A 24,789-nucleotide genomic window follows, 5' to 3' on the forward strand; every position below is an offset into this window, starting at 1 on the left:
AACCAGCTCCACAGGCGGCCCTGTCCAGGAAACACACAGCCAGGCAGACGAGCTCAGAGCCAGCTTTCATGTCAGAGGATGAAGGAGAGCAAACGCAGTTAGTCACAATCAGAGAAACAGGACTACACTGAAAAAACAGGCCAAGCTCCAACATTCATAAGCAAATGCCTTGAGGGAATCAGCACAGCTTCTGCTGTTAGCTTGCAGTAAGAGGTGGAGAAGTTGGCTCTGAATAGTGCATGTGGCCTGTCAATTTAGAAGGACACTCTGGTTTTACCACATGTGCTTACACTCTTCATTTTTAGAATTGAACAGTTCACTGTGAAATTGTGAACAAATCAGCCCTGAAAAGCGATTGGCTAATCAAATCAGATACATTCTTACATTTCTCAAAACTCTCACTTTTATTGGGTCCTTAAACACAACAGGAATTTGCTTTCACTTATAGGAAAATATCTGATGCGTAATCAAAAATAATCTTGTAATCCTTTCATTTTCTGTTGGATTCATAAACTCTATCGAGGAATCTCTGGAACGTTTCTATTTTCAGTTGATGCTCGTTTGATTTTAATGCAGAGCTGTGACTAAAAATGAATTTATGTGTGCCCCATGTTACTTTGAAAGAAACTCCGATTTATAATGCATTTATGTTGAGGCCTTATGTAATGTGTAATTAGCAGCTGTAATATGCTAGATGTTATGATCTGGACATATTCCGTGTTATAGCTGAAAGAATGCATAAATCCTTCACAGGCTTCATAGGATGGGCTTTGCTCAATTATTTATGAGACCCGGGGCTTCTTGATTTGGCACGTTAATGTCTGGAGGGGGTACCTCTGCACATACACCAGTCATTTCAGAAGCAATCTCTGTCATTTCACTCTGTATTTGTTTGCAGAGCTGATGAAATCAGAATGGGAAGTATAATGGTGGCTGTAACCCGCACACAGAGAATACTCCGTCATTTCTGTTTGTTTGCATTATGTGTGAAACACTTAAGCACTGAAGCTGACACTCTTCAATGGCTCCTGCTGTTCCCTGCTCCCTTCCCTTCGTACAATTCCTAATTTATTAATGTCCTGACCCAGAGCTAGCATCAGATCCCCTTCTAATCCACTAACATTTTTTAATCCCCCACAGTTCCCGTCTGTGCTGTTTAAAGGCCGTGTGACACTGTGCGAGGACCTGTGCTGCGAGGTGCTCAAATGCTGCGTATCCAAGCTCGCTGCCCTGAGGGCCGAGGCATCAGCGCTGCTGTATCTGCTGATGAGAAACAATTACGAGTACACAAAGAGAAAGACTTTCCTGCGCACACACCTGCAGGTAAAGAGGGGTGTGAGTTACAGGACAACACAGGAAACCACTCTGGATGGATCTTTTTGTGTGATCTCTTCTCTGAGAGACATGAGGAATGTGAAGTTTATACATCCTGCTTAGATTCTGGCTCTTCTGCTGTTGCAGTATTAACCAGATGTTCAGCTTTGCATGAACATCTTGATCCTACCAAAAAGTTAAAGTTAAAAGAAAATCCAAACCACCGGACTTTGAAGATTTTTCACTTCCCATCCAGGAAGCTTTCTCTGTAAAGCTACTCTATAAAAGCCTGGAACTCAATGCTATTCCAGACATTTTGAATTGAGAAAGCTTTCTGGATGGGAAGCGAAACATCTTCAAACTTGAAAAACAAAGTTCAGTGTTTTTTTTTTACTTTTTGCAATGACTATGACCTTGATGACGGAAAATCTCCACCAGCGCACATTGGTCCTACTTACTGCATTTCTAACGGGTTTTAAATCTCGTTTTTCATTTTCCTTTGTACCTTCCTCAGATTATCATCGCAGTGAGTCAGCTGATCTCTGACGTGGCGCTCACGGGCAGCTCCCGTTTCCAGGAGTCCCTTTCCATCATCAACAATTTTGCAAACAGCGATAAGGCCATGAAGGTAGAGGAAACGACCCAAGACTCAACATACATTTACAGAGATTACCTGTGTAGTAATCTGTCCATCCCATAAAAACAGAATTTTACTCAGACTTGTCGCTCTAATCCAAATCTTATTGTTCCCTCTGTCTTTACCCTTTGATCAAATCATCACTCTTCTCACTCAAATATAAAATGGCATGTTTTTGGTAGTCATTGAGAAGCTTATAGCATACTTCTTTTGTTGGCAGATGTGTTAGAGCTTGGTTGGCCTTCGGGCACAGATACTGTGATATGTGGGTTTGAGATTATTGTATTTGCACAGAGAGCCAGGCCTGAGTTATAACTATTAAACTACTTTGAAACATATGGAATTAGAGCTGGGCAAAGAAAAATAATGTGTGTGTGTAAATATATATTTATTGATTAGGGGTGGAACTGTTCACAAAATCCACGGTTCAGTTCGGTTCACGGTTTTGTGGTCACGGTTTTCGGTTCGGTTCGGTATATCTTGACTGTTAGCCTGACATGTTGGTCATGTTGCTGTAAGCATAAACAAAACATGTTGCACAATGCTTGCACACTGTTGCACTTTTATCCACAACTTTCTTTCCGCCGTCATCGTAGGTCACTCTAAATGCAAAGTTTTTTCTGCTACACCCGGCTACGCTGTTTCGCTTCTTCTTATTGTTTACTACTGATGGTTGGCTTAGGTCGCAGTACCGCTACCTGGAGTGTAAACGCTTCGCCTATGAGAAAAAGGAGCAGCGCATGAACCGAACGCAACACATGCAAATCGAACCGAGACAGTCGAACCAAACGGTACGGACGGTTTTCATAAACCGTTCCATCGCTAATATATATATATATATATTTCAGTATTTCTCCTGATACTGAAGAAAGTTCCATAAGGGCAAATATTCTTAGATATTGTTTAAAAAAAATCTATTTTTCTAATAAATAAAATTTAGGTTGCAAAAATCATGCACAGCAGGCCAGTTTAAGCCTTTAGGGGTGTTTTAACCCTTATAGTTGCTTGTTTGTTTTCTCAAGGACTTTGTCCTGTTTACACCATTTAACGTTTTTGTGACTCTGTTTTCTGAACTTATTCCAACCTCAAGTGTCCTTTAGGCATACTGCTGTGTATAGTCATATTAATATTAATGAAAAATAACAGAAGTAATGTGAATAAAATCAAGCAAAGGTTTCGGGATCTGCAGATCTCAACATCGGACACAAAGTGGGAAAAAAAATTGTTAATCTGTTTGTCCCTTATCTATAAACTGACCCATAGCATGATACTGCCTCCACAGTTTCTGACAGTGGATACAGTGCCCTTGGTTTAATCGATTCTCTCCTCCAAGCAAACGTCATGTCGCTGTGGTCAGAAAGCTCAGTAGTTTTTTTGTCTCATCTATCAGTTCTCTTTGAGATACATTTGGCAGAAATCAGTCAAGCAAATTTTCGAAGGGGTTTGTTTCTGTTTGCTTTATCCAGTCGGTTTCCAACCAAGAGTCTTAAAATTTCTGAGTAGAAGCTTTTTTTGCCATGTCTGGTTAAAGCATTCTTTTTTAAAACCTTTGGTATCGATAATTATGATTGATTGAAATAAGGAAAGGTTAAGCAGTTTTCTTTTTTCAATATTCGTTCTCTGCAGTCCACAGCATTCCCCTCAGAAGTAAAGGGTTTGACCATGCGGATACGGACGGTGCTGATGGCCACAGCTCAGATGAGAGAGCACGAGAAAGACCCCGAGATGCTTCTGGACCTCCAGTACAGCCTGGCCCGCTCCTACGCCAGCACGCCTGAGCTGCGACGCACCTGGCTGGACAGCATGGCCCGAGCACACCTGAAGAATGGAGACTTGTCTGAGGTATCAGCTGAGATGTTCAGAAAAAACATTTTCACTTTGTTTTCTCAGTTCTCCCTTTTACTGTAATTATCACTAATATCCCCTATTTGTTACTTCTGCCTCAAGGAAGCAATGCCCTCATTTTATTTTGATTAATTCAAATTCTTTCGAAGTCCACCCTCTTTAACAGAGGGGTTGGACTCAGATTTCAGCTTTCAAAAACCTACAATTTGGCCTATTTGGCCAGGCCAACAATTCCCTTTAACGACCCCTCTTTCAGAGACATAGACAGGTATGGGGCATTGCAGGCTAACAAAGAAGCCTAACGACCCCCATTCCAAAGGGGTGGACCCATTCATCCGTTTCAATTTGTATGTTGTTTTAGCAAAAACAAGGTTTTGTTGGCTACCGTATAAAGCAACTCGACGATATTTCTGACATTTTGAATTGAAAAAGCTTCCTGGATGGGAAGCGAAATGTCTTCAAACTTGGAAACAAAGTCCAAAAATTTGTTTTTTAATCTTTATGGAATGACTGACCTGGATAACTGAGAATGTTCACCATCATAAAATAATCTGCACTTGAATTCCTTTTATAGTGCACACTGTCCGTCAAGCAGCAATAACCTGAACAACAAACGAATGATTAGTACTGGTTAAGTCAAACACACGCCCTACGCAAATATCTACCCAGCATTCAGGATCCTCCTTCCAGTATAGTATGTTTAATGTATACGAGCTTCGTGGAAACATAATAAACATTGAATATTAAAAGCCGACACTATGGTTAATCTTCAAGTAGAATTAGTGTGAGATAAAAGGAATAACATAAAAAAAATAAAAGTTTATTTTCTTGCTCAACTCCTGAACAACTGTTTTACATGCCAATAGTGAGCAATGATTGTGGCAAAGCTCCTTTTTCTTGCCATTTCCTAACGATGAGCTTTGGAATTCGCTGTTACCCCCTGTACCCTCCTGTTTCATGTATTTAGGTCTCAATCTTGCCCCCATCACAAATTCAGTAGTTTTAAACTTTGTTGTTGTTGCTTTGGATCTGCATACCAGAAGAATTTTGTTTCTGGTATGCAGATTCATCTGTGTAATCTGAATAGCATTTTCTCTTGTCTCTCCTATTTTGACAGGTTGCCAATAGAAATGATATGGTACATCTATTTTTGTCTCCAAGGGAAAAAGGAAGTCAAGCATTACTAATTGAGTGCCTGATCTTTATGGAATGCAAGTAAAGGGCGGTACATTTCTCGGCCAAAAAAAATTAATAAAACAGAAAACATGTTGTAGATGATTGAGAAACAATTAAAGCTTTCAGTCCTATTTAAATTAGGTCTTTTGTTTAATTCTCACAATTTGTTACTGAAGTAAAAGGAAGTGAAAGTTGTGTATTTTGAGTTATTAATCATCACAATTGGGGCATCCTTCGATGATGCAGTTGTTAGCGCATACAACCCATGTATGTAGGCCTTACTCCTGAAAGCCAGTGACCCAGGTACAAATCCGGCCGGTGGTCCTTTCCTGCATGTCTCTCCCTCTCTCTCATACCCCCTTTCCTGTCATCTTTTGACCACAAAAACGATCCACGAAAACAAAACAAAAATTAATCATCACAATTAAAGAAAGAGAATAACAACAACATGGATAAATACAAATTCCTGTGAACATTACTTTGAAGGGGAATGTAAAAGGCACACAAGCTTAAAGTTAAAGGAAAACATGAAATAATGGTAAAAAAACAACAAAAAAACTGGAGACCTGTTGATGGGTGGTAATTTTGCCTCTTTCTCTCAACTTCAAGCCAAATTTGGACTGAATAAACACAATCATTTTAGATACCTACAGGTCAGGGCATATGTCAAAAAACACATGGCACTTTAGAGAATATACCACCCAATGAATTTGAAGAACTCTTTAAACTAGGTGGTGGGGAAGGAGATCTAATTTCCCAGATTTATAATGTGTTATTATCCAGATCTTCGCCATCCATGCACAGCCTTAGAACAGGTTGGGAGCGAGAATAAGGAATGAGAGTGTTTCTGTTTATTTATGCCACTTTTGTTTCGTTTTGAGTTTGCGTTGTCCTTATGCTTCATTTACACATGAAAAAGGAGGACAAATTAGTATTGTTGATGTTTGAATTTTTATGTCTGTTTCCTCAATAAAACTGTTTGAAACAAACAAAAAACAAACTGGAAAAACTGACACTATCAGCTTTCCTGTGTGGCAGATGGTATTCTTGAAAGCTGCTGCCATCAACTTCACATTGACTAGCTCTAAACAGCTGGATTTACCTCAACCAACTTCTCTGATTTGTTTCTAAACATCCTACACTGTTTAAGTTAACTGATGTTTTTTGGTTTCTTGTTTAAATTACATATAAAATTGCTTTCCGGAGGGTCATTCCAGATGTCTTTTCCTAATAATACCTTTTTTCAGTTATTTCTCGCTCTTTAAATATGCTTCAATGCAAACAAAACATCTCAAAATATTTGCATGCAAGTTTGGACATAACATACTAAATAACGACCCAATATCTCCCCCTGCAATTTGTTTTTAACATTTTACACTCCCAGTATAGCACTTGCTTTTAGGCTAATGTTACAAAAGCAAATTTGGAAATAGAAAATTTGTGCATGCTATGTAGATCAATTTTACGTGAGCCAACAAGTTTGCACATGCAGATATTTTAAATATTAGGACCAAAAGTATGACCTTCTTAAAAAAGTTGCTGCCATTTAGGGGTGAAACGATCAATCGGATTAATCATGATTAATCCGCTTATTGAATTTATCGTCAACTAATTTAGTAATCAATTAATTATTAGCTGGAGTATAGAGACTCTAAAACATGCTTTAAACTGACAGACTTTAGCACCCTTTTTGCCAAAATGTAACAAAAAATATGAAACATTTTACATTTAAGATAAAGAAAACTTTTTCGTCCGTCAATATGCTTTATCCAGATCTTCTCAAGTGGAAAAGTTTAAATTTCAACTGGTCTGATCGTGTAAACCGTCTTCTTTAAAGAACCTTTGGCTATCCGATTATTAATCGTTTGATTGAAAAAATAACCGACAGATTAATTGATTTGCAAAATAAACATTATTTGCAGCCCTACTGCCATTAAATATTAGCCCAATGATGCTAAAAATCCACTGATACAAGTTTTTTAAAGCAGACACCAATTATTTTAACATCAATCTAACCGATCCCCGATATATGCTGGTGGTATTTTGGGACTGATTCTTGGAGCTGATGTTTTTTTCCTTTTTTTCTTCATTCTTTTGCATGATAAAAATAGCACAATGATAAAAAATGTTATATAAATCTTGTTTGAAACAACACAAATCAAACATAACATTAAAAATCAAGGGAGTGGCTGCTGATTGCACAAATTAATCCTTAGTAGGTACCATCTGATGCAGGTATAAAGTTAAAAAAAAGCTGATATTGGCCGAAAATTTTTGCCAGCTGAAACCATTTGTTAATGCAGGATATTGTATGCATTTTAATAAGGGAAAAAAATTTGAATTATTTGAGGAAAAGGGAAATCTGTCTTCACATGAAACCTTTCTGGTATGACTGCATCATCAAGGCTGAATGACGTCCAAGTTCTGTAAATTCAAAAATAAAAGATTGCACCTGAGTGATTAAGGTAACAGAGATCTTTGCACGAATGGGAACAGAAAAATATCATCCATACCTGTTCTGTTCTAAACTTACAGGCATGACTTAACTTTTTATTCCTCTTCTAAAGAAGAGGTTATAAAAGAAACGCTTACAATGCATTCTTTTGAGCTGTCTCTGTGATTGTATTTAAGCAGTATTGTCAAGGTGTGTTACGTTTCATACTGTTAAGTCACTGCCTTGTTCCCGAGGCTCTATTCTGCTTTAAGTTCTGCCCTGAAAAAATTTGGACTGATCCATTTGGTTTGTGCCTTTCTCTCTGCAGGCTGCCATGTGCTACGTTCATGTGGCTGCACTTGTTGCGGAATATCTGCACAGGAAAAGTAAGTGGACCCAAATGCAACCTATCACTACCCAACACACTGGGGTGTAAATCACATCCATCATGGCGATTCGATTCAGTCTAGATTTCCTGACCCAACGATTCGATTATTTTCGATACTCAAGAATACACCACGATACGATTAGATTGGTTTTTTTACACCTTACAGGCTAGACAATGTTTCAAATTTAAAATAAATCAATGAAAGCTGTGATATCATTATGCAATTTTTTTGAGAAACAACAGCAAATAACAGAAGTAGAAAAGTTGTACTCCACCTATTCCTATTAAAACCTCATTCACTGAAAAATAATAATCCCCCTACGTTATAGATTCTGAAAGGCTTTGCATTAAAAATACTGCACAAAATCAGTGCAATGAGTGCAATTCAATACCTTGGCTCCAGACGTCCCGCTAGAAGAGCGAGGTGCGCGAGAACGCAGGGACCCTTTTTCCACCTGGATCTCCGCTCTTTTTGGACCTCATGTCCCTCCGTGGTCGGACTAAACTCGCCCCCACTTCCTCCCCACCTCGGCCGTATCTAGACTAGGGGTGGAACGGTTCACAAAATCCACGGTTCGGTTCACGGTTTCTTGGTCACGGTTTTTGGTTCGGTTCAGTATATGTTTATTGTTAGGAAAATCTATTATGTCTTGTATTGTACAACACATGTTGCACAATCCTTGCACACTGTTGCACTTTTATCCACAACTTTCTTTCCGCTGTCATCGTAGGTCACTCTAAATGCAAAGTGGTCCTATACAGCAGACCTACAAAGTGCTGCTGGCGCGTCTTCCAACTCCTGTTCTTTCCCACTCGCCATACCCACACAATTCTCCACAACAACAGATTTTTTTTCTGCTACACTCGGCTATGCTGCTTCGCTTCTTCTTCTTGTTTACTACTGGTGGTTGGCTTTGGTCGCAGTACCGCCACCTTCTGCTCTGGAGTGAACACGCTTCACCCATGAGAAAAAGGAGCAGCGCATGAACGCAACACACGAAAATCGAACCAAGACAGTCGAACTGAACGGTTTGGACGGTTTTCATAAACCGTCCCATCCCTAATCTAGACCCACCGCAGCATGGGAGGGAGAATTACGTCCAGGAGCAAATTGATACTCTTGCGGACGTATCGAGGCATCGGATCGTCAGCTGTTGGATCGATGCATCGATACAAAACGATTATTATTTACACCCCTACAACACACCGAAGTTTCCTGCAACACAAAATAATGTGGAGAACTAATAACAGATCTGCCTGGTTAAACTAATGCATGATGGTATTTTTCTGCAATGGTTTTGTTCAGTGATGGACTGTGTACTAATCTGCAGGCAGGCAAATAAGGCTTAACCATCATCGGTTGGTATTTACTGCTCAGGTCCTTCAGGAAAATATCATGTGGCATCAAAAGTCCTCACTGTTACCTGCTGCGTGCAGCATGCAAAAGAGACATCTAGGCAAAGCAGAGTCTCACAACTTAATTCTAACTCATGCAAATCTTGCCTTAAAATAATCCTATAAGCAAAAGTCAGGTTGTTATCTTTGAGCATTTAGCAGTGGGGGCGGGTTACATATCTCTAAAGAATCGGGTGTGTCTCAGAGGAATGGTTTCTTTCAAATGACAACATAAATGTCACGCGTTGTTTTGTGCTGTGTGTCTTCAAGCGAAATAAATTCCTTTCTCAATTGTCCCAACATGCAGCGTGATAAAAAAAAGAAAAGGAGGATGCATTATTTTTAGTCATTGATATAAGCTATTGATTGAGTTTGGAATGTTTCATTGTCATTTCTGCTCTTTATTGATCAGAGTTGTTCCCTTGCGGTCTGGCTGCTTTTAAGAAGGTCACCTCTAACATCGACGAGGAAGCTGCAATGAAAGAGGACACAGGAATGCAGGACGTCTACTACACTGAGGTTTGAACTGCTTACTGCTTGGTGGTGATAAATGTTTTTTTTTTAGTTTAGGTTAAAGGAGAGTTTAAGGAAGTAGGTGAAAGTAAAAGTGTTTTTGCTTTTTTGCTTAAATTGGATCTGCTCCTCCCTATATCCTTTTCTCAGGAAGTCTTGGTGGAGCACCTTGAAGTCTGTGTGGAGGCCTTGTGGAAAGCCGAACGCTACGAGCTCATCACGCACATCGCCAAGCTTATAATCCCCATCTATGAGAAACGTCATGAGTATGAAGTACGAGAGTATCCTCCCTGCTCCCTCGTGTAAAGCTCCACTTAGTGGAGAATGATAAGGCTTTGTTTCATCAACCTGACAGAGACTTTTTTTGATGGTGGAAACTTGAGCATTCCTTCCAATGAGCCATTTCACAACCTGCTTGACTAGTTCTGAGTCATGAGGGCCATGACAGTCTATTTTACACAATGCTGATGTCTCTCTGCTATAATTGAGGGACTTGTTTGTCCACAACTGCAAGGCAGTGCTTCAAAAACATCTTTATAAAGCAGGTATGATGAGTGCTGAGACTTTGCTACCAAAGTCTGCTTGTTTACGCCTGTGGTGCGTAGCGATCACTTGTCCAATCTTCATTAAAAACAGCAGCTTATTTTGCAGGATGTCTTCACTGTCCCTTGTTTTGTCTCCATATCACCTGAACACGTCACCCTATAAAACATGTGCAATCTGGACTATTTCTGTAACACTGGTTGGATAATTTTATAATTTTTGGATAACATTAAATCAGGTTGAGGTCAGGGGTTTTGGGAAGGGAAATTGTAGAAGCCCTTAACTCATTTTAAAATTACATTTCAATGTGTGTTTAAATTTCGTCTCTTTCCTCAAGATTTTGTTTTTCTACAGAAAGTATTTGACTTCCCAATATTGCAAAAAATTTGCAAAAAAATTCCGTAGCTGGAACATCGGCGGTAAAAGATAGAATTTCATAAAAAAAGAAAAAAGAAAATGCAGCTCAAACTTAAATGAGTCAATTGGTAAAAATTTGTTGAATCAAGTTGATCCAAATTAATTTGTTAAGTTTATAAGTTGAAAACTTGAGTAAGTTAAGTTTGAAAAACTTGTTACCAATCAAAGCAATTCAGTTAAGGTGGTGATGCATTGTCTTTTTAGAGTGCATGGATGTGCCAACATTTTTATTAATTGAATCAAAACAAAAATGAGATGCCTTGAGATTACATGTGTTGTGAATTGGGGCTATAGAAATAAACTGAATTGAATTGAATTGAATCTAGATTAATACCAAGATTACAGTGAGATTAATCTAGATTAAAAAAAATCAGTGCCCACAACTAGTAAATACCATTAATTTAAAAAATTTTGATTTATTTGTAGATTGTTTATGTTTGTTTTGAGTTCAGGAGACATTGACGGTGTTGGTTTTTTTATTACATTTTTATTACTTAATGCTTTTATCTTATCAGCCAGTCCTTTCCTTATCTAATGTAAAGCCTCTTGTTTGCCCATTATATGTGACAAGGGCTGCACTGAACTTCCATATCAGTGCCTTTTACACCATGTTTTCCTCCCACGCTGTTTACATTTGATTACTGCTGTACTTTATGAAACTGAAATCTTCATTTCACTGCTAAGCTGCTGCTGATTTACTGTCTGAAAGCTGTACAAAACCAAATTTCTTTTTCTATAACACCTGTGTATACAAAATGCTCATCTGTATAAAAAATGTGACAATAAAAGTTGTCTAAGTCTAAGACATAAATGGCAAAAAATAGCTCACAACCAAGATGGGCTAATAACCTCTTCTTGTTCTTTCAGAAACTGAGTCGGCTGTATGACACTCTTCACAGAGCCTACAACAAAATCATGGAGGTGATCCAATCGGGCCGAAGGCTGCTTGGGACATATTTCCGAGTTGCTTTTTATGGGCAGGTGGGTTCAATGTGCTGCTCTTCAGAGACTGTTAATCCCAGTGAAAAGATTAACCCTGCATGCTCTGGAATGAACTGAGAAAGTGCAGTAGAAAAAAATGACTGAATTCAGATCGTGAATTATTGCTGTGTTTAAAAAAAAAAAAAAATCTCTTGATTTGAAATTCTAAATCTTTTACCGTTTTTGGTTATTTTCCTAAATGTCTCAAAGTTTAACAAAGTCTGAATTATGGTGATCTGGTTTTGTAATCTTGTTCACAACATGTGAGGGTGCAGATGCATTTAAGGCAATCAGGAAGAGAACTAAGAATCATCATCTGGTTAATTTTCAGATATCTGAAGATAACCAAATGATATGTTCAAGCTGTCATAAGCTAGTATAAACTACATGAACATGTACTGTCAGGGATATTGACGTGTGAAAAATGTGTGCATCATCTTCAGAGTAAAGATAAAAGATCTAGAGAAGATTATGGGGAAAGTATGGATAAACCTGAACTGAGGTGCACTAATTGGCCTCTCAGAGGAAATTATCCCATCACTCTGCTTGAAGGAGAGTAGCAGTCCTGAGGGTCTGAGTTCGAGCACCACTCCCACAGACTGCCACTCTGAGTCCCTGAGTACAACCCTTAATTCCCCATTACTCCCCAGGCGCTCTATGATGGCAGCCCACTGCTCCCCAAGGGGATGGGTTAAATGCAGAAATACATTTCTCCAATGTGAGATCAATAAAGTTCAAAAATCAAGTTCACTCCAAAAGCATAAATAGATCAAATCACAGTTCACAAGTGCATCCAGGAACAAAGATCCCAGTCTTTGGATTAATGTCCTGCAATCTGATGAAACATAAATGTTGTTTTAGTTTAGATGACCTTCCTTATATTATAAAGCATGGTGATGGTGCTATCATGTAAAGTGGGTGTTTTGCTGCAGGAAGGACTGGTGCGCTTCACAAAACAGAACATAAGGTAAAATATCTTAAGACATCTGCTTGGACAGAAATGGCTTTTCAAATTAGAAGTACTTGATCACAAGTAGATGGGCTAGAAACTAGTTATATTTGGGTAACTTACAAAATAGATTTTTTTTAAAGTAGTTTTTCTACATTTAAATTACTATTCTTACTAGAGTAAAATTTTGGGCTGCTCTAGCCACCATTAATAGCTTTACTCAAAGATAATCTTGTTTTTAACACAAATTCATAACAGAGACACAAACCTACCATTTTATTTTTAAGTGAGACTTCTGCTAATTAGGCCCAGTCAGTTAGAATGAACACACACTTAACAATATACTACATTGTGTTGATGTATGTAACTTACCTGATAATTATTTATTCATACTTTTTCATAATAAAATCATATTAAATATTTTCTAGAAAATTATTCTTCCATCTAAATCAGTTATTGAGTAATTACTAGTGTTGCGCAGATGCCATTTTTTGGCCCCGATACCCGGCTGTGCAGTATTGGCTGATACCGATACCATATCGATAGCCTGGGTGCCATTCCGAACTTAGTCCCGCCCACAAGGTTTGAGGTCGGGAAATTCGGTCTGGCACTCCGTTGCTCTTATTGGTTGTAGGTCTATCTAATTGAGTGCAGAGGCATTTTTTTCCTGGTTCGTTCAAAACACGCCCCATAATCACAGCTCTATGGAGCAGCATCAGACTCATATTCTGACTAGAATATGAGTCGGACTACGTCAGGCTACCATATCGATACCATCTGTTTGAAATTGATGTGTGTGTGTATATGAAGAACTGCATACTACTTGGATGTAAAATAAATGCCATCATGGTTTTGTCAAGCTGCTGCCTACCTTTGTGAAGCAGGAAAAAGACTAATACAAAGTGAATCCAGTAGATTTTATTGCCTACCTGGAGTGGGTGACAATAGTTGAAAAAACTTATGGCTCTCAAAATGGTATCAGTGCAATATTTGTTGGTACTCGCCAATACCGATACCAGCATTTTAGTGCTGGATCGGGGCCCCGCCTGATACTGGTATCAGTATCAGTGCAACACTAATATTTACTGTATCAGATATATAACATTTTTTTTTTTATCTCTTTCTTTCATAGACCATCATTTGCTCATGACTTTGTTTTTTTCAACTTAACATAACTTTTAGATGACAGATATTTAGATGCTATGGTCACCAATACCAAGTAAGATGCGTTACTCTGGAAATCAGTAGTCTTTTTACTAAATTCTCTTTGTTTGTTTTTTTATCGGAGACATATCTTGGATGGCTATTTTTTCCTTTTTCTTAAGCAAACATGAGATGAAATGTGCCACTCTAGCTTGCAGGGTGGTGTTTCATCAGGTGGACATTTTTTTCCCCCATTTCTTGCAGCAGATTTCTTAGATGACATTTTGTAGTACTGTGATAGTTTCATTGAAAAGTCAACTCACTAAACCCACCAGGCTACATAAGGATAATTACACACAGTGACAAAAATTAGGAAATTATATAAAGTGTATAAAGTACACATTTAGATTAATGAATAACTATTGGTTATAGGTATTGAACCCCACCTCAAGGTTATTACTGGATTTTGGCCTGCTTAATGCAAAAGAAAAAGAAAAATGTAAACTAAATTTGACCTTCCATGTTTCTCCTGTAAGAAACTGGAAAGAACTGTTTCTTACAGACGGAAAAAACATGGAAAAATTCTAGAAAAAACGCTATCTGGAAGAAACTTCGAAGCCTGCTTGCTTAAAGGTATTAAAGAGGCGTTTTCTCAGAAATTAATTGTCCAGATTCATTCAAAATGAATTCATTGATGGATGGCATTCTTGTACTGTTTGGCTAGCGGTCCGGCATTAATCCAAAGAACAAAGAAGTACTTTTGTTTTTAGCTATTTGTTCACACCATTGTGTAAACTGGAGCATCAATGGCCGAAAAGAATCCTGACAAACCTGACCTAATGAAAGTCTTTTTTTCTATGTAGTTAAAAAGAGGAGAGAAAGTGGGAGAGAACGGAGCCGACTAAGTGTTTAGGAAGTTCTTTTCAGAGATGGCCCTGAAGGGTCGCAAAACTTCTGCTGGACAGGTGGATTTCGTTTAATTACTGTATTTTTTAATTATGAAACATGCAGCATCAAGAACACACCAATAAATTGTAAATACAACTTGCAATGAAATATGCGCCAGAGACCTCTTCTTCTTATAGAGATATCCTGCCGACTAGATGCATCCTGGCACTCTCTAGGTGACATACAAAATTAGCGGCAGAGACGTTTGCAATGTAGAGAACTTCTGCAACAGCCGTCTGACATATCTTCCACCCACGAAACCTCTTTCCTCCCTTTAAGTACAATTTTTGGCTGCTCTTCCCAGCCTCTGGCAACAGGGTAATTTTTACAGAGTGGCAATATTGCAGAAGAGTTTTTTATTAGATATATCTTTAAGATGTTTAGCTTGTAAAATATGTTTTACATTCTACAGCTGAGCTCACCTCTTGCATCCTTTTGTCAACACTTGTTCTCTTGGACAGGGCTTCTTTGAGGAAGAGGATGGAAAGGAGTACATCTACAAAGAGCCCAAACTCACCGGCCTTTCAGAGATCTCACAGCGGCTGCTAACCCTCTACGGGGACAAGTTTGGTCAAGAAAACGTCAAAATCATCCAAGACTCAAACAAGGTGCAGCCAGAAAACACATGAAACCAGCATGGGGGTTGGTGGGGAGTTTTAACTTGAATTGGCAAGTTGTGTTATGAGATGAAACAAAGCCAGAAATGTTAATAATATATCTGACATTTCAGTCATGTAGACTTTTATTGTAGACAAGTTTATTCTTCTCTAGAGATGCTTTAAAGATTCTGTTGCTTTTGGATCCTCCCTCTGTGGCTTACCTTCATCAAGTACATTCTTTGAGCATTCTTCTATGTCCACATTTTATTTCTTGCTTTTTTTTCTTTCTTCTTAGGTGAACCCCAAAGAGCTGGACTCCAGGTTCGCCTATGTCCAGGTGACATTCGTCAAGCCCTACTTCGATGAGAAGGAGGCACCAGAGAAGAAGACAGACTTTGAGAAGTGCCACAACATCAATCGCTTTGTGTTCGAGACACCGTACACGCTTTCGGGAAAGAAACATGGTGGCGTAGAGGAGCAATGCAAAAGGAGGATCATCCTCACAAGTAAGTCAGACAAACAAAAACATTCATGTTTTCTCTCACTTTATCAAGCTATAAATATGGAGCGACAGTGGAGAAATTTAGGAGTTTGCCCTGAAATCAAAGGGTTGTTGGTTTAAGCCAAGTGTCCTTGGGCAAGACACTTCACCTTCTCATTGTCTACTGATGGTGGTCAGGAGGCCCGGTGGCACCAGTGTAAAGCAACCTTGCTTCTGTCAGTGAGCTGTGGCTACAATGTAGATTGCCGCCATCAGTGTGTGAATGGATGAATGACTGAATGTAGCGCTTTAGTCAAATCTCCTGACTTGAAAAAGCGCTAATTAAGTAAAGGCCATTTACCAAAAAATAATGAATGCTGTTTTGTGTGGACATCTTAAAAGTTTAGCGTGCATTTTGCATTCAGCCTTCTTTACTCTGAAATAACATAATATGGCAGGGTCCACCTCTTTGTACTTAAAATCGTAGGGAAGTCATATTTAAATGTCAAATCATTCTGGCTTAAACATGTTTATAAATGCACTCTTTATCAGACTATAGTCTCCCAAAATTTATAAAATAAAAAAATTAAAAATTCCCATCTTAAAATATGTTTTTTTTTTTTTGTTATCTTATGCAGACCAGTTAGTTATACGTCAGCTTGTGCACCTAAATTCGTCCAATCATATATCAACGGTCATCTGTCAATCCAATTTTTTCTCCGTCACAACATCTTGATTCATATGTCGCATGTAATATACGCAATGGTTGAAATAAGTAATAAGAATAATTTACTTTACCATTGAGTTCCGTCCCAGTGTTCACGGGGATGGACGTCTGTGTCTATGGCAGGCGTAGAGCTAGCAGAACTGGCAGCGTTCCGAGACAAGGGCTCAAACATGTACGGTTTCTACAAGTTTCTACACTAAACGAAGCTTCTGCCGCCCTGGCGTCCTCTTCCACAACATCTTCGTCCCCGCTTTCCTCCTCTAAATAAAAAGTGAATGACAGAGGAGACTCATCCACGACATCCGACACAAAACTCTCCTCCTCTTGCAAGTTTCTGCTGTCCATAGCGTTCTTTGACAGTGTCATTTCTAAGTGCTAATTGGTCCCAATGGAATTTCCCATTGGGAACCTACTTTTCTAGCACTAAGTTGCTAACTGGTTAGCAAGATGCTTCAGAGACACCGGCCACAGCCAAACTTGCTTGCAAACCCTCCAGCACAACAATCTTGCCCCCTTGATAAATGACCGATCACATTCAATTTATTCACTTATGTAAAGTCAGGAACCTCTCGGGAGAATTCAGAAATGCAACGGTTAGAGCAGCCGTTTTCAGACGACTTTACAGAGACATTATGTAAGTTTCTCTACTAATTGTTGATTCATGGGGGCCGAACACAGACATGAGAAACACATTCAATCTTCAGAAGGCTTTGTTTTTTTTCTTCCTTTTCACGTGGTACATTGTTTATTACAAATAATCCTTTTAAAATACTTTGTTTGCAATATGACTAAAGGCAGGGCTTGATGTTAACCATCGCCCGGGGCAAGTAGTTTTTATTGTCGGAAGAGTACAAATTTCATTGCGCATGATCAAGGCGCGTGATTTGAAAAATCCTGGTGACTTTCCGCCAGATGGCGTGATTTTTGTCCACCTAGCGGTAATTTTGATGTAGTTACCAAAACGACAAACAAGCTAGAAAGCGCTATCATATGGCAGTCTTCTGTACAGTGATGCAGGTCATACATTAAAAAATGTTCATTACATTTTTTTCTCCTAGACATTGGAGAGGTGCATTTAAATTTTATAGAGCTAAACATGTTAAATTGGTGACCTGTTATTATTATTGTCTTGTTGCTGCATTTATTTTGTCACGGAAAACTAATCCTGAGTCAGGTAAAAGTCAGGGAATTCTGAAATTATGTAAGACTGTGGAAACCCTGTATAAAATAACTATGTATAATGATTCTCTAGAAAAGTCACATTATATTAATAGTATTATCTTGTATAAACATACCGTGACTCTAAAATAAAATAAAAATAATACAATAAATAGTTATTAATTTGTGACATTGAGTTCTATCTTGTGATTTTTTTTTTAGATTTTTAACATTACAATTTATATTTTTCCACGCACACAAAAGTTTAAAGCAAAGTTTAGTTTGAAAAGAATGTGCAGGAAGGATTGAAAAGCATGTTAACACGGTTATGTAAGCTTGAGTTCATTATCTGACGCATGCATATACACACCAGGAACCTGGAAACTTAAAAAAAACTGAATTACAAAAAACATTTAAAAAACAAACATTTTTCCTTGATATATATATATATATATATATATATATATATATATATATATATATATATATATACAAAAATATTAGGAACTACCGGTATATTTATCAAACATTATACTGGGCAAGTAAAAATTGTTTCTGGGCAAATGAAATGTGAAAGTCACTTGCCCTTTGGGCAAGTGGTAAAAATCCTTAAAGTAAACCCCTGACTAAAGGTATGAAAGTTCCAGAAGGTCCAATGCTTTAGTAGGTGGTGCTGTAGTTTAGAGCAGTGTTTCCCAACTGGGGGCACTTGTACCCCTAGTGGTCCACTAGTGCATTGCACGCGGTACATGAAAATATGAATATATATTTCTTAGATAATAAAATAAATAATTTTGCTTTTTGATTAAAAATTTAAACAAGCTTTTATCAACCAAAAAATAGGTTTTTCTTATATGTTTGAGTTCACCTCAGCTTTAAAACAAATCCAGACCAAGCAGAGGAACAGACTGGATGTAGAGAAGTCTGGGATCAGCTGTTTTCCCGCAGAGCTATCAGAGCTCATCAAAGCAGCTGAGGTGAAAAGTGATGAATAGTAAAACTAATCAGGGGGTATTCATGGTGAGACAAAATGCCCACGGGTGTACGTACACAATTCAAAAAAGCTTTGTAAACACTGGTTTGGATCTGTGGTGCTGTGTTAAAAACAGTTGGTATTTTCTCTCCGGGCGCATCAGATAGGCTTGCAGCGCATCAATAATGCATTTGTTTTTGTTGTTATTGAGATGATAAGAAAACTGAATCCAAGAATCCTCCCAATCCATTTTCTATCAGAAACATTGCCTGTGATCTGTGTTCTTGTGAACAGATCCACAGTTAAACATTATCATTAACAGCTGAGGCACACAGCAGCCAGAGCTGTTTAGATCCATCCATTTCTGCCTGATTCAAGTCGGCCAAGTTATCTCGTGCAAACGGAACACCCTGCAACACTTAAACTTTTTGTTGTTGTGTGTTTTTTTTCTTACACCGGCACGCCTTCTGTTTGCACTCTCACTGCTGGAGGCTCATTGATACAGCCTCTGGCTGTTTATCATAACCACCTGAGTTATCAGCTGGAAAATGCTTCTTTTGTTTATGCATTTTGTTTTTGCTTTTTGGCCATGTCGTATTTGCATGCATGACTCAACGTGGCTCGGTTTTGCTCTCATCTTTAGCTGTCAACACTTTCCCGTACGTGAAGAAGCGCATCGAGGTGGCGGGGGAGAGGCAGGTGGAGCTGAAGCCCGTAGACGTAGCCATCGATGAGATGAAGGCGCGGACAGCGGAGCTGACCAAGCTGTGCTCCAGCCAGGAAGTGGACATGATCCAGCTGCAGCTCAAGCTGCAGGGCTGTGTCTCCGTCCAGGTAGATTGTTCAAGTCCAGCAGAACAGACAGACGGGGCTTCAAATCCTTGAATTTCCATATATGATAGCGCCATCTTAGAGCCTATTTTGTAACCCAGAAACATTCTCAATTCTCTGTTTTATTTAAGCACCCATGAATCATTGTTAACATACAGAGAGACTGTTCAGACAGTGGACAGATGACAGCTCAACAGTTTCTAACACCTTTTTTTCCGCCCCTGCAGGTGAACGCAGGCCCCATGGCGTATGCCAGGGCGTTCCTGGATGAGAGCAAATCCAACTCATCCGGCAGTAAGAAAGTCAAAGAGCTTAAGGAGGTTTTCAGGTAGATTATTACGCTGAAAATAATATATATATATATATATTTTTTTTTGATTTGGCGAAATGTCATTTTTTTTATTTTTCTGGGCAGACGTTTTGTCGAAGCGTGCAGCGTGGCGCTAGACATTAACGAAAGAATCATTAAGGAGGACCAGTTCGAGTATCACGAGGGCCTGAAGTCTAACTTCAAGGATATGGTGAAAGAACTGTCTGACATCATCCATGAACAGGTTTGTTAAACCCCTGATCAATGACTGATGCAACGAGGAGATAATCAGATGTAGAAGCTGAAAAATTGTAACCTGTGAAAAGAAAGAAAGTGGGGATCAGTCAATAAAATAAAAAGATTTATATAAAACCAGCTTACATCCAGATGGAAAGGTTTTCCATTTTAAAGGAAGCAATGTGCTCTCCTAATTTTCAGGGTTTTCCCTCGATTTCCCCGACACACATTGATTAGGGATATTTAAAGCAACACTGTGTAGCTTTTGACCCAAGTCGCGGCTTAATCTGGGATATATTAAATTATTTTTAGGTCAATTATTGGACACTCAGATGATATCGATGCTCCATGCAGGCTATGTTTCTCAAAAACCGCAGTATGTAACATGAGAGAGGGCAGATCTGTCACTAAAGAGATCTTGTGACCTTTTCCAGTAGTCTGAGCTTCCTCTAAACATGAGAGCTAAATAAACTCTAAGAATTCCATCTAGAGGAGTGAATCTAGCTTAATCTTTACAAACCACTCCCTGATCTCTTAATCTGCTGTTCTAAATTGGTCTGCTTTTAAAGTCCCAAACATAAAGGGAGACTGTTTCATGTTGTCTTAAAGGTATACTGGAGGATTTTCATGAATTTCTGAAAAGACCCGACCTCTCCACTTAAAAAAAAATGCACATGCACAACCTTGTACCCTCTCCCAAGAGGGAACGCCTATTAAACGTATGTGAGAGCATGAACTAGCCCATTTCTCCTCGTGCAGACTCTTTTTATTAGTTGCTCTTTGCATCGATCATGCAAACTTACTTTCCAAAAGAAGATTTGCAATTATTTTACTATATCAGACTCACCACCGGTGTTATGTTGAGAACAACCTGCCCTCTCGCACACTGAGTAGAAAATGTATTGAAATATGAATGAAAAGAGAACTTTTAAACATATTCTTAATGTTTTATATTTCTTATGCATGGATGCCTTGAAATTGAGAGCTTTTGTGGGCAGATAAATGCAGAGAAATTGCTGCCTGCAGAGTATTTTCTCCCCTGTCGCAGGAGCGTGCATAGCTCTAAACTCTCGGACATTTATGAAAAAACGGATTGAAATTTGAACGAATAGGGAAATTTTAGATATATTCTTAATATTTTGTCAGAAATTATATAGAACGGTGTTGATAGCAAAAGCAGAAAATGCCGTCCACTGAGCGGAGTATATATTCATCAGACACTGACCTTGGCATATCGACTAAAACGTGTCTCCATACAAGTGAAAATTGTATTCATTCAAATTTATCTGTCCACCAAAACTCAATTTTAGGGCATCCATACATAAGATAAATGAAAACATTCAGAATATGTTTAAAAGTTCTCTTTTTGTTCCTATTTCAATCTGCTTTCTTCATCAGTGTGCAAGAGCGGACGTAATTCTTGGCAGGCAGGTATTTCTCGCTGGTAAGTGAAAATGGGGACACATTTTGGGGACACATCCCCAGAATGATTCGCAATTAGGACGACCACTTATTTAGATGATCCACCTGGAAAAAGAACATCCTCCACTATACCTTTAACGATGCATTGTGTTGCTTTAATATTGATTTGAAAATACTTCCAACGGGACAGAATATTTCAATTAGGAACATCTAAACCTTAAATTCTAAAATATAACTCAGTTTTCTTTGGAATAAGGTTATTTTGCCTTGATTTGAGCCTGTAAAACCATTTGCCAATGGAATAACTAGATGTACATTTAAGATAAGAAAAGTACAACTCCATGAGCCTATTTTAGGTCCAATAATCTAATCTTATTTAAGGGCAAAAAGTACTCATCCCATTGACAGATCAGCTTATTTTCTGCTTAAGTTAAGGACAGTTCTGCCTTCAAGAAATAGTTAAGGTATGTGTAACTGATCTCTTAATCCTTAGGATTAACAGATGACAGGTACTAGGACCGGTCCCTTTCTTTCTAAAGAAAAGCAGATGGAAACATTTGAAGTTTAATTAGAAAGTTTTCACATTTTTTTGCACTGCTATAAATAGCATGTGTTTATAACAGAAATCCTGTGTTTATAAATCAATTAAACCCAGTGATAATGCTCCACAGGCCTAAACCAGAACACTATCATTTCCATCTGCTCTAACGGCTCCAAACAAATTTGTGTGCAGGTTTGTGTGCTGATACTTAAAAAAAGGAAGACCAATCTCACTTCTGTGGACTAAACCCACGTTTCAAACGAACATGCAAAGTCACAATAATCACAGTCGGTATCTTCGACTGTTATCTGGTGCGTTTTGCAAGTCTAGCTGGGCCTAAATGACAAGCAAACATGTGGGATCAGATAATAATCAGCGCAGTTTAAACTGAGCCATATCTACATTTAGACACCTTGGGAAAATAATTTTCCCAACTCAGTCATTCACCTTTTTGTGAATATTTGCTTCCATCTCATGATTTATCACTCTGCAACCGCAAGTTGCAATGTTTGAAAGGGTATTATGAGATTTCTAGGTGTTTTAATGGATTAAAAATATTCAATTTGTGCGAAATTTTATATTCAGCCCCCTAAATCAAACCTAAGCTTTTAACGTGTGAAGATAAAACGATGTTCTTAACAAATGAACATGTAAAGTAGTTTCCTACAGACTGTGATGTGGGTTTAGATCTGGACTTGAACGAGGCCATGCTAACATAAACTATGCTGGGATGAAAACTATTTCTTTTTTCTCCTGTTGAGGATGGCTGTTCTGTTTTCTAAACCACTGGTGTCAAACTCCAGTCCTAGAGTCTCACACCTTTTAGATTCCTTCTGCTTTTAACTCACTTAGATGCCGACAGAGGAGGTAATTCGACCTTTTCACAGACGCATCAAAGGTTCAGTCTGGCCCAATTCCGCTTTGAAAACCAACCCACATCATGATGTTGCCAATCACATGAGCATAACGTGTTTATCATGCTAACCCTACATATTGTTTTGCTTGTGGGCCAAAAAATGTAACTTGGTTCTTGTTTTAGCAGAGACACTTCCACCTTTGCCATGGCAAACAGGAGAAGCTTTTAGACTCTCATGCAGGCCACACTTGTTTAATGAACATTGCTCCATGAGATGTTTATACCATAGAACATTGGGCTGTAAACTAACCATCTGTTTAGCTTCTCCTCAACCCTCCCTGACCTGTTTCAGAAGGACACACTTCTGAAGGTTGCAGATTATTTTATTTAGAGGTATCAGAGGTAAGGGGGCTGAAAACAGAAACATCCCAAAATCCTAAAAAAAATATCTCCTGTGGCACTTTAGCTTTAACTTTGTGTTGAACTGTGTAACACAATCGGACTAAAATACATTTAACCCTGATGAAATGCACAAAGGAGACCCTCTGATGTAAAGATCGGACATCTCTGCTGGCCTGCCATGTTCTAGCTGGAGCTTAATGTTTGACGGGAGTCATAATCGCACTCCAAGTGACTCATAATGACTCGCAACGGGAATCTTTATTCAATGAACATCCAGGAATTATTGAAAACTGAATTTCCTCTCTGCCGCTTCCTGGAAACTAAATAATTCTCTTCATCATATCAGATGGCTTGCAAAATGTCCGCTTTTGTACTTAAACTCCTGACGAGAAGGATAACACTAATGAGGAGCAAGGATGTAAGAAAAGAGAAAACTCAGATTGTCACCTTGTATAGCTTGTTTTTCTTTTCTTTTTTGTTCTCTGTGGGGGTTTATTTTGTGATCCCCTTCTCACTAACTAGTCTTCTTTCTTCTTTCCAACGTGCTGGCCTTTAGCTTTAAGGAAGAGCAGGTAATGAGTGTTTTACTGTTTCATCATTTCATTTCAACACCAGCTTTCATTTTGATGTTAGCACCACTTCAATCCCCTTTTTTTTATGAATCCAGACATGTTTCTTATGAAATGTGTTTAACCTTGCTAGAGATATTTTAAGGCAGTACAGTAGTGGTTGATCTTGCAGGAAAGAGATAGAGCTCAGCTGTTTTTAATGCCTCCATGTGGAACGAGCTGTACAGAAGATGGAAAGTTGTTTTGCCTTGCTCGGCATCCATTTCGTTTTCTCCCACACTTGCTCATTCCACCAAGTGAAAGGAGCAAACAGCGACTGCGACAGCGGCGATGCAAGGAGTGAGGAAAACAAAAAAAGAAAATAAGGATGCAAACGAGACACATTTAATCAAATCATCATAACATTTGCGTTAATAATTTGTGTTACGGAACATGGTTAAAACATTTCCATATCCACTAACATACGCAAGAGACAACATGTCTTCTTTATTAAAGGTCTGATCTCAGCTTTACATTCCAAACCAAAGTAGTCTGCCTGTAAACACGACACCTGGACCGTTGCCACCTATCGCCTCCTGTCACGCAACTGTACTAGCAGAACCTGTCTCCTCTTGAGCATCTGGGTTGCTTAACAGTCTTTGAGATGACAAACGAAAAGGTTTAATTGGGCAACAAGCAATCAAATTTACCCTTTTAGTGTAGAATATCTAGTCTAGAATCTAGATTGTAGTTTTCTGAATGAGATACGGCTGCATCACTGTAAGCTATTTGACCCCCCCTTTTTTCTTGTTTTGTTTTCACCTTCCTTATGTTACCCTGTGTTGAAATTTGAGGCACTGCATGAATTACTACAGAAATGCATACAGTATCTGGTACCACTACTAAGATATTTAATTACTTATTAACCCCGAGGGTACTAAGTGAAAAACTGTTGAGCTTTGATCACTGCACACTAAAAGCAATTAATCAAAAAATATGTTAAGATAAGGTTTATTGAAAT

General features: G+C 38.5%; 1 protein-coding gene across 3 annotated transcripts in view; it reads left to right on the plus strand.

Moving 5' to 3' along the window:
* The window catches only part of dock11 (dedicator of cytokinesis 11), a 134,203-nt gene that overhangs the window by 105,943 nt on the left and 3,471 nt on the right, over window positions 1-24,789 (plus strand). For 2 of the 3 annotated variants that reach the window (XM_015397869.1, XM_015397870.1), the window contains 12 exons: window positions 1,141-1,323; window positions 1,829-1,942; window positions 3,578-3,793; window positions 7,735-7,792; window positions 9,602-9,708; window positions 9,853-9,975; window positions 11,530-11,643; window positions 15,145-15,291; window positions 15,578-15,788; window positions 19,265-19,455; window positions 19,680-19,780; window positions 19,868-20,006. In XM_015397869.1, the coding sequence (XP_015253355.1) occupies window positions 1,141-1,323; window positions 1,829-1,942; window positions 3,578-3,793; window positions 7,735-7,792; window positions 9,602-9,708; window positions 9,853-9,975; window positions 11,530-11,643; window positions 15,145-15,291; window positions 15,578-15,788; window positions 19,265-19,455; window positions 19,680-19,780; window positions 19,868-20,006 (1,704 nt within the window). Of the gene's footprint in view, window positions 1-1,140; window positions 1,324-1,828; window positions 1,943-3,577; window positions 3,794-7,734; window positions 7,793-9,601; window positions 9,709-9,852; window positions 9,976-11,529; window positions 11,644-15,144; window positions 15,292-15,577; window positions 15,789-19,264; window positions 19,456-19,679; window positions 19,781-19,867; window positions 20,007-23,776; window positions 23,793-24,789 lie in introns of all 3 variants that reach the window. The other variant, XM_015397871.1, reaches the window with a different exon arrangement.

This window comes from Cyprinodon variegatus, unplaced genomic scaffold, assembly GCF_000732505.1.
Source record: "Cyprinodon variegatus isolate N-32 unplaced genomic scaffold, C_variegatus-1.0 Scaffold894, whole genome shotgun sequence".
Classification (NCBI taxonomy): domain Eukaryota; kingdom Metazoa; phylum Chordata; class Actinopteri; order Cyprinodontiformes; family Cyprinodontidae; genus Cyprinodon; species Cyprinodon variegatus.